At 34.6% G+C, this 18,272-nt stretch overlaps 1 protein-coding gene across 1 annotated transcript; it reads left to right on the top strand.

The window, feature by feature from the left end:
• The first annotated feature begins 289 nt into the window (after positions 1–289).
• Positions 290–17,947, top strand: LOC131875865 (taxadiene 5-alpha hydroxylase-like). The gene is made up of 4 exons (XM_059220565.1): positions 290–556; positions 598–1,003; positions 4,322–4,509; positions 17,801–17,947. Exons 1-4 carry the CDS (start codon positions 290–292, stop codon positions 17,945–17,947), a joined length of 1,008 nt encoding a protein of 335 aa, XP_059076548.1.
• Positions 17,948–18,272: the final 325 nt, after the last annotated feature.

Here is an 18,272-nt window from a genome sequence, read left to right as displayed (position 1 = left end):
TAAAGCTGATGCATTTCTCATAATCGTTGACACCAAAACAATGGAGTCTGCAATACAATCTGTTCCATGGTATCTCATTCTATGTTCTACTTTCCTGGCCATTATACTATTTGTGCTCCTAGCCAAGTCTCTGAGCCTTGGGAAAAGAAAAAATCTTCCCCCTGGGAATCTAGGGTTACCTCTGATAGGCCAAACCTTTGAATTCCTCAGTGCCTACAGATCTAACACACCCCAAGATTGGATAGAACAAAAGGTCTTAAAATATGGCTCTGTGTTTAAAACATCCTTAATGGGTTGTCCCACAGTGGTCCTCAATGGCCCAGCAGGAAACCGCCTTCTCTTTCAGAATGACTTCAATATCATAGCTAACAAGCAGCCCATCTCTCTCACCAGAATAGTTGGGAAGAAGAGCATTCTAGAACTCAGTGGAGAAGATCACAAGCGCATGAGAAGTGCAATCATGCAGTTCCTCAAGCCTGAAGCCCTGCAGAAATTTGTGGGCAGAATGAATTCCATTATTAAAAAGCATTTTGTTGACTGTTGGGATGAAAGGACTGTATTACTGTGTTGCCATTGCTGAAAACGGTTACTTTCCAGCTGGCTGGTGATTTACTATTTGGTCTGAATGACAGTGAAGAAATTGAGATACTGAGCCAGGATTTTACTGAGGCTTTTAAAGCCCTTTGGTCTCTACCATTGGATTTACCTGGTACAGCCTTTCGCTCTGAATTGAAGGCTCGTTCAAGGATTTGCAAACGTTTATCATCCTTGTTGAAAGTGAGGAGGAGGGAACTCCATGAAGGAAAGTTTTGTCCTGGTCAGGATCTAATGTCCAACATGCTTAGCTCAAGGAATGAAAATGGAAAAGCCATGACAGAGGAAGAGATCATTGATAACATGATCGCTCTCATGTCTGCCGGCCATGAAACAACCTGTAATCTGTTGATAAATGTTTTGAGACTCCTGGCACTCAATCCACATGTCTACCAAAAGGTCTTGGAAGGTATGCATCTTTCATTTCCATGTTCATGCTTTGAAGATTTTCTATAAGTTCTATGACGTCCATCAATTTTAAGAGATTCACCTAAAGTGGCTCAAATAAATTATGTACGGGATTGCTTGGATTCATTCCAGTGAATGTAGCCAATCTCCTACGCCAGTTATTTGAGCCACTTTAGTCAATGCTAATTTTCAGGGTTAAACAACACTGTTCATATAAATTACCAAATAAATTACCAAAAAAGAAACTAGCCTTCTGCAAAAAAAAGACATAAACCACTAACTAAGAGCTTTCATGAGCTCTGCATTTTTGTGAATCATACTATTATGAATCTCTTCAAGTTCGCATTGTGTTTCTTGTCCAAAATGGCTGTTGAAGACGGATCCGAGCTGGCAGGCTAGGCTTTATGTATTGCAATTTTTTTGTTGACCTTTTTGAGACCCTCTACACTACTAAGCATCACTTCTTTGTTGATCTGATCTCGACCAATCTCTTGAGTTTTCCCATCAAATCCTCAATGCCATTTTCCATGCAAACAATCCTAGCCTTGTGCTATGTTTTCATAATCTTGATATCCTCGATAATTCTTTGAGTCAAGTTCAGGAACTTTTTCAGTTTTATCAGGCTCCGAGTTCTCAGCAAAAGTGTTAATGATGTCCTCGATGCCCTGTTTCAGGAAGTCAATTTCACTTATAACCCAAGAGAAGCATTTCTCTTGGTTGGAAGTTGAGCTAATCAGGAGCCTATCAATATCCATCTCATCCTTTTTACACTCCTCTGGGTCCACAATTAGGGAAATATCCAATTTTATTTCTTCGCCCCCTTTTGTTTAGGTTTCCACCTTTTTCCCGGTTTTGTGCTCTTTCAGATTCTGAGGCCCCAAATTCTGGAATTGGGGAATTGGGGATTTCGACTTTTTCGCAGCCCATCCAGGTGGATTTTTAATTTTCCTACTACTAGTAGTACCGAGAGTGGGCTTCTGAGGGGGGCCCTCATCCTTCGAGGGCCTATAATCATAATCATTTGACACATGGATGTCATTCCAATCCATGGCCATACCACCCTCCTCCTTCTCATCAAATTCAATATCAATGACCACATGCACATCCTAGCTGCCTAAAGGTTTAGGTTTTCTCAGGATAGGGGAGCATTTGACCTCATGCACTTTTGCATACACCATGATGAGGAAGATTAACCCCTCATGAAAAACATGGTTTTCATTGTTCTTAACATGATTCTTAATACCATGCTCAAGAGAAGAGACTAAATAAAATGGCAATGAAATTTTTTTGTCATGCCATAAAATCATAGGAAAATATGTTGACAAAGAGACAATCAAGGGTTATGTACCTGATGATAAATTCCATTGTGTTTGCCCAAAGCGTTAGAAGATCTTTTCGGTTGTAACCTCCAGTCGGATTTTTTCTAACTCTGCTTCTCTCACTCGGTTTATCATAGAAGATAGAGAGGGCTTCTTTTGAGCTTTTTCTTTCTCTGTAAAAATTCCTTCCTTCCATACTTAGCTCGGTAATCTCGGCAATGAAGGCCTCATCAATCGTGAATTCAGCCCCATACACACTAAGCACCCCTTTGTTCAAAACTTTCAGAAACGTGTCTGTTAAACTATGATTCTGGCCATGGAGTTTTCTAACATAAGGCTTCAAGCCACCATCCACAACTTCCATCCAAAGCTCTTTATTTTTTTTCCATAAAGCACACGACAATGGTTCCATTCTATTCTTGTCTCCCCCCATATGACTATTACCTTTGCAAATTTTGATATTCAAGCTAAAACTAGGCTTGAACGAGAGGCTAAAAAACCAGACCCACAGGAACAATTTGGAAGGATGGTTCCACTTCTTTCTAGGAATGCCTTTACACATTTGAAAATTTGACTTAATTAATACTCAATCGGAGAGATATTATCGGTGTCCTTCTGAGCCAGCTCACACAAGTGAAATGGGAAGGAATCCCCCTCCCACCACCATTTAATATCATCACAAAGCATGCCAAGATTATCCACATGGTCCACTGACATATTCCCCCCCCTAAAAATATGGGAAATTTGAAATTCGTCTAGCTTAGCAATCATGTCATAGCATTCCTGAATGAGATATTTAATAGTCCAGCTGGGGGAGGTCTTTTTATTCAAGCAGTTGATGATCTCTAGTGAATCACTTTCCAACCAGACCTTCTTGTACCCTCCACGTACAACCATTTGGAGCCCAATGTAGGTTGCATTTGCCTTAGCAAAATTGTTTGTTTGAGTGCCCAATGGAAGTGCCATTGAAATTCTATATTTTTGTTTATGTTATTATGTTAATATAAAAATTTAAATAAAAATTATCTTTATATTATAATTTAGAGTAAATATGATTTAATTAAAGTAATATTTCTAATATAAGTAATATACATATAAGTAACATACATATGTATTATAGTTTTAAAGAAGGAATCCTCTTAAGTTTTAGTAAATATGTTCTTAAATGAAACTCTTATTAGTATTTTCTATCGATATAACTAGAAAATGATCTATTCAATTATTAGTAAGAGATATAAATGATTAATGTTTGTGATGTTGATCCACAAAGAGATTTTAATATGATGTTATTGGAGCATGGGACTGTTGTAAGATATGAGATGATAATGTTCTTCAACATTTAACTTAGACAAAGCCAAACCCATTAAATTAAATGTTGAAGAACATCCACATCTCACAATTGATCGTACAAATTGGAGAATAATTAATTTACTCTAACTTTATACTTCATTAGTTTAGAATCGCATTTTACTATCTTTCTTCAATAACATTGCCATAGGATCTCTCAATCATTGATTTATATGTGAGCACAAGCACAACTTAACTAAGATTTTGAATTAGAAAAGGTTCAAACCCTAATCTAGATCTAGATTATTTGTATTACTCCAAGAAAACATTGTTTATTTTATATGAATGTATATTTTTTTTTACTTTTTTTTTAAAGGCTACAAAATAGAATGGAAAATAAGTTTTTCAAAATTTACCTTCATTATTAAAATAAATTTAAATTACAACTTGAAACAAGAATGTTAAAAACATTTGATTTTTAAATTTCATTTAAGCTTTATAAGTTTCATACTTTTTTCATAAAATGTCAATTACTTTTACATTTATAATTTTAATTTTGTAAAATTCAGTACAAGTTATGGTTTTTCAATATACGGATTATTATATCATGTATTACTTAATATTTTTTGTTTTTTAAATAATTTTATCATTATTATGATTATTGTAATAGTTATTATTATTATTATATAAAAATTAATATTATTATGACACAGAGCACATGGAGATTTTAACAAAGAAAGAGATTGATGAACCTCTTACATGGGATGACATTCAAAAGATGAAATATACATGGAAGGTATGCCAAGAGACAATGCGCTTAATCTCCCCTGTCTTTGGTGGATTTAGAAAAGCCATGAAGGATGTTGAATTTGGAGGGTTTGTGATTCCAAAAGGATGGCAGGTACATAGTTCTTCTTTTATCTAAAACTAACCAAAATTATGTATTGATTTTTTTTCTCAATATATATTTAAATTCTCCTTACAAATTTAAATTCTTTTGTGTGTAGTTATTTTGGGTGGCAACTAGTACACACATGAATGACGAGATTTTCAAAGAGCCAAATAATTTTGATCCATCTCATTTTGATAGCTCTATTCCACCCTATAATTTTGTGGCATTTGGAGGGGGGCCTCGCATTTGTCCTAGCTATGATTTTGCAAAGATGGAGACACTAATATATTTGCACCATTTAGTAGGCAAATATAAGTGGTCTTTAGTAGATCAAGATGAAAAGATAATTCGTGACCCTATGCCATTTCCCATAAATGAATTATTGATCAAGATCCAAAAGAAGGACAAGTAAAGAATTTTTTTTATTTATTATGAGAAATATTGTTTTAATATCTATTTTTCATATGATAATCTATTAACCTCATTAATGGTATTATTAATTTAACATAAAAACTTGTCATGTGCACCCAAACTAGGGTCAATTTTTTTTTTTTAAGTACAAAATTATACATAGAACAAATGGAGTACCTCTTTTTAAAGTGTATATCTATATGTTAATATCCATACAAGTGATGTGTTACTCTAATATAATTTGATTTTTCACCTTGTTCTAAAGGTAAAATTATATACATAATTTATAAAGAACTTATGTAATTTGTTTGTAACATTTAAATAATGTATTAGATCGATAGAATATTTAGGTAAGATAAATAAATAAGCATTGAGTTGATCTATTATCAGCTAAAATAGTGAGAATTACATAATTGTAGTAAGTGTTTTCCTAATGGGACTAAATGAGTCCATGTAGTTCCACTAGGGAGGACTTGCAAAATATAAAAACAATTCTTGATTTGCTTAACAACTAATTATTTGATTCATTTGAATCAATAAAAACTTATTTAATAGTAATTTTTTAATGGGTGTCATGTATGATACTATTTTTATAAGGGGTGTGGCATTTTAGGCCTCCTAAAAAAATATTGAAATCATTAAACTATAATGATGAAAAATTGATATATGTGTTATTATTGACTATTTTGTAATAATTTATGTATATGGAAGTTATGCTTAGTGCATTGATAGTTTTGATTACTCAATTTTTAAGTAATATTTTTAGATTGATTAATTCAATATATTATATATTAAATATTCTAAAGTTAAATTAGTTTCCTATTCATGATAAAGTAATATCTTGTACATTAAAAATTATCCATAATTTGATGGTAGATGATAATAATTATCAACTCTATTTTATACTATTTAATATTACCACATCCCTACAAATACAACTGAATTTTTATTCTTTCTCAAATCATCAATCACTAAATTATATGTATTCCCTTAACACATATAATACCAAAATACCTAATAATTCAACCATTTTCCTTGGATAAAAATTAATATTTTCATGGCTAAAAAATGTAGATCACACTTCTATGACTTGTTTTAAACTCAACCATTTTTCTTAAAATATAGTACCAACACAAAATTTATATTTGACATTATAAAAATTAAATCTATAACATGGTTAGCATGGTTTTTCTTATGCTCCTTAAATTTTGTTACTCATACATAATTATATATTTGATCATATTATAAGAAATTTCTTCCTATCCTTACAAACAAGAATCAATATAAATAGTGAAGAACTCATTTGAATTAGGGATTAGGAAGATACATGGGTTTTGAGTAGTTCATTCAATTTGTATAAAATTAGATCACAATCCTCACTTGAAATAAACTTTTCCCTTCTTTTGTAAGAAACTTATGGGAAGTACAATATTTGAAAAGGTATTCACAACCATATCATAACATCCTTAAAATTGGCAAGGACTAAAACCATCCTTATAGCCTCTAAATGAGAAATAGGGGCAATATTTCCTTGAAGTCGATTCCTTCAATTGAGCATATACATTGCATACTAATCTTGCCTTGTTTCTCACACTTGTCCATCCTCGTTTAGCTTGTTCTTGAATAACTACGTAGTGTCAATCACATTCTTATTATTAGGTCTTGGGACAAGTTCACAATTATAATTATTTTCAATTTGATCCAAATTCTCTTCCATAACCTTTATCCAATGTCTTTCTTCACTTTCTTCTATAAAGTTCTCTCGATCTATTTTGGATAGAAAGCACAAGTTTCTGAGTTCTAATGTACTAAAAAAACTCATTTAATCTATTTTTTTGTATATTTATCACCAATAATCAATTCTTGTATATGATTCTTTTGGAAAACTCTAGATGGAGTCTTGGATGGTGCCCTTGATGGTGTGTTTGGTTTTCTTTTCTCAACTTCTTTATTTTAAATTTCTTTCTCTACTTCCTCTTGTTTGAAATTTTCTTCTTCTTGATGATAAACTTCTTGAGCTATTTCTTTCATATGCCTATCTTTGAATCAACTCTCATGTTTTCACTTTCAACACCTTTGTGAGATCTTTTATTGTATAATTTGTAAGATTTAATCCTTGCATAATATCTAAGAAAGATACTATCACACCTAGAATCAAACTTTCCTAAATATTCATCATATCTTCTTACATAGAACTTGCTCTTGAATACGTTGAAATACTTCACTGCAAGCCTTCATTTTCAAAGTTAATATGGAGTTTTGTTGTTGTTCAACTTGATTTGTGTTATTTCAAAATGTAGAATACCATATAAAATGTTTCTCTCCAAAAAGTATTAGATATCTTGGACTCATTTTACATAGCTCTTTCCATTCCTTGAGCTATTATATTTTTCCTCTCATTAATAACTCCATTTTTTTGTGGAGTCCATGTGGCTAAATAACATCTTACTATTCCATTTTCATATAATTCTTTAAATTCATTTGAACTTCCTTTCTCTATCAAATCTTAGGAATTTGATTCTTAGCCTAGTTTAATTCTCTAGTAAGGCTTTGAATGCCTTAAACCTCTCAAAATCTTAAGATTTCTTTTTTCAAAAATGTAATCCAAGTCATTCTAGAATAATCATTAATTAATAGCATAAAATATCTCTCATCTTGTTGAATTTTTGTCCTTGTTGGGCCAAACAAATCAGTTTGTATAAGTTTCAAAGTATTTGATATAGAATAACCCTTTGGTTTGAATTTTTTCCTTGTTTCCTTTTAATATTGGCACTATTTTCAAATACTATCAGGAGGATTTTCCATCGTAGGTGTGTCCCTTAAGTCTTTTTTATTACTAAGCTTCATAATGTTGTCAAAGTTCAAATGTCACATCCTTCTATGGTACAACCAAATCTCATCTTCATGCCCCATATAACACTTTTCACCTTTTGTTTTATTAAGGATGTAGAGATTATTGGTTGTTTTATATATATCAACTATCAATTTCCCTTCCTTCTTGATTTTACATCATGTTCATGATGAAATATGAGACTCTTCCCATGGTCATACATTTTACTCACAATCAAGAGATAATGTTTTTACCTTTCAACATGTAGTACATTCTTAGATCAGATTTTATATTTCTAATATCCATACAAAGATTACCTTTTCCTTTTATATTTTCTTTATCATTATCCCAAATTTTAACTATCCCTTCATTCAATTTCTTTATTTTGAGGAATTTGTAAGAAAACTTGCAGCCATCTTTATGATAATTTCCACATAACCCATTATATATTTCAATCAAATCAACACATAGAAACCACATGCAAAGAATAATCAACATACCCATAAAAATGTGACACAAGATACATCTTGGGAAAACCCTCATGAGGGAAAAACTCAGCCTCCAAAAGAATCATCCACCATGTATTATCAACAATGTGTCCATTATAATACAAATATGGAAATCCTTTGAAAACCCAGCCATAACCAAGCACTCCATGTGACCAAACATGAATCCACACATCCCATGCCATGCTTCCTCCTTCACAAATGCTATCCTGGATAACCCAAACAACTACCCTTGTGGTTGCTTTTATAAACAATAGCACCCACAAAACCACCAAGTGGTATTACATCAAAACCATGTGACAATAAAATATAATAGTTTTCCTACCTACCCTTGACACACATTTAATATTAGGTACTTCATCACAATTACATTCGGGCCCAATATTAAATAAATGTAATATAATAATACCAATGTGTCAATACAAATCATCAAGTGGTTACAAGAATATTCCAAGGGAATTTCTACATGTTGCACGTTCATCTAGGTGCTCCTAGGTGTAACAATACAATATGATATTATAATATAATTCCATGTCTACATCACACAATAATAAAATAATACAACAATGAAACATTGTTATTAAAGGTGTACAACACCATTTTCCTAATATTCTCCCACTTTTTGTATACATTGCATAAGGGCCAAGAAGTAATCCGTCACATGAACAAGAGACTTATCTCTACACACACATATACCATCATGGACTCCATGTGCTCCATGTGCTCCATCAAGATACCTGCAACAACAAATAAAGTGACCACCATCTCATACATGAATACTCCCACCCTCTAGCATGCCACTTCCATTGGACATGAAAAGGCCATCCAAAGAGAAAGCCACACAATCTGTCGCAACAAATGATAAGTCTTGCACCAACTGATATCCGAACACAAACACTAATCCAAAGGTATCCAATGCAAATGTAGTTGTTTACATAACTGAAATAACACTCACATCAAGTGCGAACACATCAACTATACATGCCTCCAAGGCATACAAACCAAGTGAATAACATCTCATCAACATATGCAACCTATAACATGCAACCATAAGCCCTAAGTGCAATACCTGCCACGTATGTACACCAAGGAACTCCCACTATATAGGTAATGTCAATATCAGAAACGAATCCACTAACAACTTATCATAGAATTGTAACCATGTAGTAACAAGAATGTCCACATCAATATGAACATCATGTAAATTGATAACCTGCAAGTACCACTCTCATACCATGTCTCCAACATTCTCCCATGTTCTCCACACCAACAAAAGAAAGAGATAAAGGAACCTCTATGCCATCTCCCATATGACAACACATGAACACAAAACTAGTGAACACATAGCTCCAAACAACCTCCAACCAATGTAATATTTGTGAATACTATCATCCAAGAAGATAACCGAAATAAAGAGAGAAAAACTGCAAATCAAATCTCGTAGTATGTCCTACACACACCTCTAAATGTTGATTGTGTCCAGTACAATCTCCTCCATTAAACCCCAAATGAAAAGAATCACAACACCCAAACACTGTTCAGTCCCTTGGACCAAAAAAAAATATATAACATGTAATCGACATGGATGTAAGCCTCTCATAACCAAGAAGATCAAACTAAATATCCATTCCCAAGCCTAGGGAATACACACAATAAACCATCTCCCAAAATAATATCAATGACTGCCACCATCATAATAATATCTCAAATGCACAAGGAGATAACCAATGCCATACATCTCTCAAATGAACCCTCCAAAACTAAACATCTCCATAGCTCAAGATCGATAGCTATGAAAGATAAGCATAAACATAATGCACCTAAAATGAAACAATGGGAAATATCTCTCTAGTAGTAAAATGTCGAGTAGACCAAGAGTAGGGAATGAGAATGCTCATCAAGCTATCCAATTCATCATGACTCACACTAAGAAAAATCTCCTCCCAAGTCCATGCCAGGTGAATTCTCCTCGGACTTCCTGTTGAAACAATCAACCGTCTAAACACATATCTCCAATCACAAGAGAATACTAGCATCACCAACATCTCCATGTATCCATGAGCACCTGTAACCGATAAATTCATGCCAAACTCTAAATGCAACATAGCATTATCATGAAGTATCAAGCAAATGGTCATACACTCAATACAAAAAAAACCACAAAGATCAATGTCAAAGCTTTGACAACTGAATCAGGAACATAAACATGACAACATGATCTAATCCATCTCAAAGAGATAACATGCTCCAAATGAACATATCAAATAATCATATCATGCCAAAACTCTAAATGTGCATCAAGAGTGTACCATGACATAATATAATCCATCCAAATAACAAGGATAAACATGTCAAATGAAAGCATAAAAACATATCTATACCAAGAAATTCATGAGTCCTCAAGATGAAAACATCCTCAAATATCATGAAGATCACCATCTCCTACAAGTGTACCTGCAAATGTGAGAGCCTTCTGGAGCAACAAAATCTAGGGCATCCTCCAAACATATGCACACTAATAGATCATCCACCATCCAATGATGAATATACATCACTGTCAACAACTCCCACTGAACCATGATACCGAGTCACATATGGCATTGTGATAACCATCTCCTAAATGAAGAACATCTAGGTCTACACACATCCAACTAAAATGTCAATACTAACAAGTAAACCATGAATTCTATCTCAAGAAGATACATACAACCACCAAAAAACCACTAATCAGGAATCAATCCTACACCACCAACTCATCACTGTCAAAAGCTCCCACTAAAAGTGTAATCAAATAAATAACCAAGCTATCATGACATCATGATCAAATACATGCTACAAGTCCCAAATCCAACTATCTAGGTACCAAAAACATCATCCATCCTCTCATCTCAAAACAACCATACCAATGCACAAATGACCACAAACAAAGTCAACTAAGGAGTATGCACTGCAATGAATCAAACCTGATGGATATAGATAGTCCACATTTGAGTCATCCCACTGCAAGTGAATGGGTAGCTAATCCACAACCTGCATAACTCGTAGATCCAATCACTGAACATGCAAACTCATCATCACATTAGTAAAATACAAACTGAGATATCAAAGAGAATAATCTTGTAGACCACATGACTCAAACACCAAATCAACATCTGATCTAATTTGCCAAACATGTCCACAATCAAGTACCATAGGCAAAAAACTAAATAAGCATCAAGGAGATAATCAAAAACCTCCTAACATCAAACCAAATCACCACAAACATGATTATGTCATGCCAATGCAAAACATGTACCTGCATACCCATGACACCATAATCATTACCTGCATCCAACTGTCACCCACATAAAACTCCAAGTCTCAAACCAACTCCAATCATGTCCTCAAACAACGAATAAACTGTGCACTTGTAGCCATCAAAGTCCACCTCTGAAACATACTTGTAAACCTCTCCATACTCATCAGACTGATACAATAACAACACCAAACTGAATTACAATGAACACCCTTTCCAATGCCTATTCAAAATTGAAAACCCAATTTTGTATGCAAAAGATATGACCAAACTTGCATCAAGAAGAGTATTAGGATTCCAAGCTCCCAAAACATCTCAAAACAACAAAATCACTAAACCAAACCTATACCAAATGGTAGTGCTTAGACTCAATTCTCCAATGAGTATAAGAAGTCAAAAAATGGATTCCTCGAGTGAAAGTTATGCTTCATTGAATAAAAATAGCCAATTTCCTTATATGGCAATAATTTGTGGATTTTCAAATTTTCCTTATAAAACATGAGGCGGGTTTTTTATTTTAAAATTGGCAATTTAAAATTGTTTTTTTTAACGCCCAAGGGGCAGGGGTTGGTGGGGCCATCGGTGGTGGGGACCACTGCAGGGCCCGACCCTGCCGATACCACCGGCGGTGGGAACCCCAACACCAGCGGAGCTGAACCCACCAACGAGACCACCACTGCGATGCTGGCAGTGTCAGTACCGACAATAGTACTAACACTATCAGTACCACAGAGGGACTGTCTACAGGGAAAGTGGGATAGGGGATTGGTGGCCCACCTCCCATGCAAAAACTTTTATTTTTTTTATTTTTTTTCATTCTCCTTTTTCAAAAATGCTCCCACATTAATATTTTTTTAAAAAAATTGCAGGAAAATTAATTTTTCGATGGGAATAAAGATATCTCTCTCTCTCTCTCTGTCTCTCTCTCTCTCTATATATATATAATTTTTTTTAATTCTGTAGACTATCATGAATTTGACGGTCGTCGAGGTCGTGGTACTAAAAAAATTTTTTTGCCTTTTTTTCAACTATGACAAAATAGGGCAAATTATATATTATTTTTCATCTCTCGACCAACTGAATCCATCCATGAGGTCTATTTTGTCCCACAGGGCCATTTGTGAAATATCACCCCCAAAACCCTCATTCAGAGCATTTTTCAATGATGCCCTAGATTGACCAAAATTCTTCCAACCCCAAATCTGCAAACAACCCATCATAACAGCAAACCCAAATAACACATATCTATAATAACAACCTGCAAAACAATATATCTTGCCTTGTCTTTTCATTCTTTCATACATTCATGGATTCCAACTAGGGTTATAAACATCATTAAACTAATAGCTCTGATACCACTTGTAAGGAAACTTGCAGCCATGTTTATGACAACTTATGCATAACCCATTATAGATTTCAATCAAATCAACACATAGAATCCACATGCAAAGAATAGACAACATACCGATGAAAATGTGACACAAGATATATCCTAGGAAAACCCTCATGAGGGAAAAACCCAACCTCCAAAAGCATCATCCACCATGTATTATCAACAATGCGTCCATTACAATACAAATATGGAAATCCTTCGAAAACCCAACCATAACCAAGCACTCCATGTGACCAAGCATGAATCCACACATCCCATGCCATGCTTCCTTGTTCACAAATGCTAACCTAGCTAACTTAAACAACTACCCTCGTGGTTGCTTTTATAAACACAAACTCCCACAAAACCACCAAGTGGTATTACATCAAAACCATGTGACAATAAAATATAATATTTTTCCTACCTACCCTTAACCCACATTTAATATTGGGTACTTCATCATAATTGCATTCCCCAATATTAAATAAATACAATATAATAATACCAATGTGTCAATACAACTTATCAAGTGGTTACAAGAATATTCCAAAGGAATCTCTACATGTTGTGTGTCCATCTAGGTGCTCCTAGGTGCAACAATACAATATGATATTACAATATAATTCTATGTCCGCCTCATACAATAATAAAATAATACAAAAATGAAACATTATTATGCAAGGTGTACAACACCATTTTCCCAACAAGATTTTCTTTTATCGCCAACCATATGGCTGGAGAAACAACTATCAATATATGATTGGTATTTCTCATTTTGATCATGTAGGAAAAGTTGTACAAACCTAAATTTTTCCTTCATTTCTTGCTCTTGCTTATTCTTCAAAATATTTGTATATTCCTTAAATTTTTTCACAAACATCCTATTTCTTTTTTTTTCTTGAAGGTAATGTAAAATTACTTCTACAAAAATAAATTGTACATGTCCATAGTTGTTGCTCTCGTACCACATGATTTCCTAGTCAACTAGAGGTACAAATGAGTTATAGTTCCTCTTGGAGAAACCAAAATCATTCCTTGTGTGAATTATACAATCCACTACTTTATGACCAAACTTATTACAAAAGAAGCAATATTTAAAGAAGGAATGATGAAACTTAGACATAAGACTTGGTGGGAGTGATCTTCTAAATCTTTCATTATTGTATTTTAAGGTATTTTGTTCTTTTGTGATATATTACTTATTTTATTCATGGTGCTACTATTGATAGAGTTTTTGAGTGAACCAACATAACCCATATATTTATCTTCATTCATCTTTTTTGGTAGTTTAGTACCCTTAGAACTTGTGTTGTCTTTGGTCTTCTTCTAATTTTCCTCAAAGACAAGACTATTTTTTATGAAAGGTGATCCTCTAGGAGTTGATAAAGTTGGCAATTGACACTCATCAAGGTTATAGGTGTTGTCATTGCTAGCAACACACTTCATGGGAGATCCAGCAATCAAGGTAATTAGAATTCACTACACCGGCATTTAGGGAACCGGCGGGTGTATAACCGGAAAAATTGGAACTGGTATTCTAAGGCCAACATAGGAGATTGATCCGGCAAGCGTGGAAGCGGTAAAGGTCATATTGTTTTATGTTTATATATTATCTGGGTTGTTATGTGTCTTATCTTTTGTGATATGTTTGTAAGCCAACATAAGGTATTTGTGTTTATTCATGTAAATGGGTGTATAAGTCAGTTTGGGTTAGGTCATTGTATGATGGTAATGATGTGGATATATGAGAGATAAATGATGCGAAAGGTTTTGTGATGTTATCTTGATCGATAGAATGCGAATGCAAATATCTACAATTGGTGTTGATTATTGGTCTAGAGAACTGGGAAGTGATCTAAGATACTGGTAAGGGAGGTTACAGTTTAACCGATATAGACAATGCTTTAACCGAAACTCATCTAGCATAGTAGATGCACATTCCGAGTTCAGTTTTTGTTTGTAATCTAGTATTTGGATCTGTAGTCAGTGGGGCTCCTTTTGTGATGAGAAGTGTGCTCTAGGCAGTGTGCCTTCCTACATGTGCAAGCCCCTCTTCTAATATTTATTCATTTGGCTAGTGGATAGATATTGTGGGTCACCAATTCCACCATGGTTTTTCCTCTTTGAGATTTTCTACGTATAAATATCTATGTTATGGTGTTGATTCATGTGGTTGCATTGATATTACTTGTTACTTTCTTTTATGCTTACCAGTTAATAAGTGGATTTGTTAATAAGGTTAAAAGTACTCTAACTGGTAGAACATTGATTCCCCCCCCCCTCTCAGTGTTCTTGTATTCCAACAATTGGTATCAAAGCCTTGTGCCTCAGAATAAGTCTAATAGCTTGAGGAAGATCCTGAATCCGGAATCCATGGAGATGAGTCTACAGAAAGAACTTGAAGTAGCACTTTAGTAATATGATGTTGAAAGGTTGAAGAACTTGAAGCTATAAGATGAGTTGAACTCTACAAAGTAATTCATTCTTACCCTGCAAGAGAGGTTGTCATCTGCTCAAACTAAAAGGAAGGAAATTTTACAAAATCTAGATGATGAAGAGAAGAATGACCTTAAGGAATTATGTCTGAAGCTGAGTCAAGAGAATAATGTCATGAAGAATGAAATGCAAGCCATGACTATGAGGATGTCCAAGGAGATTGAAGACCGGAAGAAGAATGAATAAAATCTTGCTATATCTCTGAAAGATAGATATGAGGAATACATTAGGTTGGCGCATAAGAATGATGTGTTGAGAACTGAGTTGGTGCAATCACAAAACAATGAGCAAGTATTGGAAAGAATGATGTCAATCCTGAGAAGTGATTTAGATGTTGCAAATGAATACAAAGAAAAGTTTAGGGTCAATTCTACAAAGCTTGATGAATTATTGAAGGATCAAAAAGACACTGGAGACACTAAAGATCTTGGATTTGAGTATGGCGAAAGCTCCAGTACAACAAATCAAGGGAATCCACCAGACAACCAGAATAAGAAATCATCGGTAAGGCAACCCAATGCACATAAATTTAATGGTAGATGCTTTGTTTATAATAAGTTTGGTCATAGAGAAAGTCAATACGGAAATAGAGAAAATTAGAATAATAATGTTGTTCTCGGTCAGTGTTCAAAGTGTAATAAGTATGGTCATAGGACAAAAGATTGTAGAATGAATGTAAGATGTCATGCATGTGTAAATTTTGGACATATGGCTAATCAATGTAGATCGGAGAATGGTCAGGGACTCAAAATTCAGAAGAACAATGTTACTTGCTATGCATGCAACAAAATAGGACATATAGCCAAATATTATACACTGAAAGGGAATGACACATCAAATAAGAAAGCAAAGAAAAAGGTTGATGAGATCTAATAGGCTCATGCTAAATAGTGGATTAGGAAGTTTGAAGATCAATTGGCAGAGGTAAATTCTCCAGTTACCCAACCGGCAGAGCATAATGTTCTTGCACCAATAGGAATTTTATCCAGTAACTAAGGCCTTAGCCTTAAGGGGAGGCAAATTAATGTCAGATCCGGCATTGCCCCCGGTAGTGGTCTAAAATCTTGTTTCAGATCTTGGTGAGGACAGTCTGGGATTCACCAGTGCTGAGGTAATGGATTTTGTATCTGGTATCATATGTCGGCAATGCATTGATGTCAATAGGAAATTTGGGTTTTGCAGATTAAAAGGGATAAGTTGCTTCATTTATTATCACATAGAACTCAGAGTGAAGAAGAGAAATTTTAAGGCGATCAAGGTGATTAAGAGCATTTTCCATTATTCTCTGTGCGGATTTATCAAAGGTTTTCACCGGCTTTGGTTGTGAGGTATTTTCCATGTTTTCACACTATTTTTTTGAAATTGGAATAGCTTCTGGATCTGCTCCATGTTCGAAATTCAAATAATGCCCTCAAATTGCAAAGGTTGATGACTCTATCGGTGCATTTTGTAGGGTTCCCAAAGGAGTTCTTTATGTTGAAGATGTGAGAGCATATATTCATTACACTCTGGAGGATTTGGGTTCATCAAAAATTAAATCAGTTTATTTGTCTACTTTGTTGAACAAGGATGGATTGCTTAAACTAGAATTTCAAATTCTAAAGGATAAGGGTTTCACCGACATTCTGGAGATGCTCGAGTTCGAGGATGAGATAATTCGGTATGTACAAAGTCAAGTCCATAGTGAGCTCATGTGGCTTGACTGGCCCTATAAAATCACCAAGGAGGCAATTTGTTCTATCACAGGCTTACCCCAAGTCGGATAAATACTGGGTAGGAGGAAGATTCCAAACAATGAGGTGAACAAGCTAGCCTATGCCACCTCTGACAACTGGTCGATGTGGATTAGCACTATCAGAGATAAAGTTGTTCAATTTGCAAGCATGGTAATTGAATATAAGGTAACTCAATCAAATCGATCGAACTCTGTTTCTAGTTCCTGTATTTTTTATTCACATAAGATGGTGAAAGAGAATGAGAAATATGATCTTTGTCAGTGGATGTGTGATCAGTTGGTTTCTAATTTGGGAAAGATTAAGGGAGATAAGAAAGGTACATTCTAGTATGGAAATCGCATTATATGTTTGATGCTTTTCTTTTTGAATGAGATATCGGGATCCGGTAAGAGGCAATGGGCCTTTGATATACTGATAGGTAAATAGATCAAGGATGCTTTGAGAAAATTGGGACAAGACATAGACTCCATTTTGTGGGGTTATTTCAAGGCATTTCAGAAAGCTATGAAGAAGAGGGAAAGGATCCCTAATCATATTGTTGATAAATATTCTACCGACATATGCTTCATGGTGAAAAAGGATGAAACTTTGATGGAGGCAGTGTAACCTAGGCCTATCTGGGTTACTAAGATGGGCTATGAGGTTGATACATAGATATTGAACCTTTATGCCAAGATTCTTATAGATTACCTGGTTGATGAGAAGGAGAAAACATTTGGCACAGCTAAGCAGAAGGAATCTGAGGTGAAGATTGATTTTGGCAAGAATAAAAGGGAAGGACAAATCAAGAAGGTTGGATAGGTTATCCAGGAGATGTCTTCTGAAATCAAACAAATCATTGGTTTGGCAGAGACATCTCCTCCAACAGTTGTTCAGGCTTCTCTGATAGTAGGAACCGGTAAGGGTTTATCTAAGTGGAAGAAACCAGAAACATTTATTTCTCCTATTGAATCTGGTTCTGAGACTATGGAAGAAATCCCGAAGATTCCTAATATCTATATGAGGATTCAGAGGAAGAAGCTCGAGGAAGGGAAGCTGCAAAAATCAAGAGTCACTCCTCTGGCAGCTCAAAATAAAATTTTGAAGGAGAGGAAGCCTATTGAGAAAAGGAAACCGGCCAAGGGGT

Source organism: Cryptomeria japonica, chromosome 5, assembly GCF_030272615.1.
Source record: "Cryptomeria japonica chromosome 5, Sugi_1.0, whole genome shotgun sequence".
NCBI classification, from domain to species: Eukaryota; Viridiplantae; Streptophyta; class Pinopsida; order Cupressales; family Cupressaceae; genus Cryptomeria; species Cryptomeria japonica.
Note: the sequence above shows the minus strand (reverse complement) of the source record. Positions and strands in the feature narration are given on the sequence as shown.

Excerpts from the sequence above, each read along its gene's own strand:
- LOC131875865 (XM_059220565.1), top strand. The coding sequence starts at position 290 with ATGGGTTGTCCCACAGTGGTCCTCAATGGCCCAGCAGGAAACCGCCTT. Across the intron at positions 1,004-4,321 it reads CTACCAAAAGGTCTTGGAAG|AGCACATGGAGATTTTAACA; the intron begins GTATGCATCTTT and ends ATTATGACACAG. Across the intron at positions 4,510-17,800 it reads TGATTCCAAAAGGATGGCAG|ATATTGAACCTTTATGCCAA; the intron begins GTACATAGTTCT and ends GTTGATACATAG.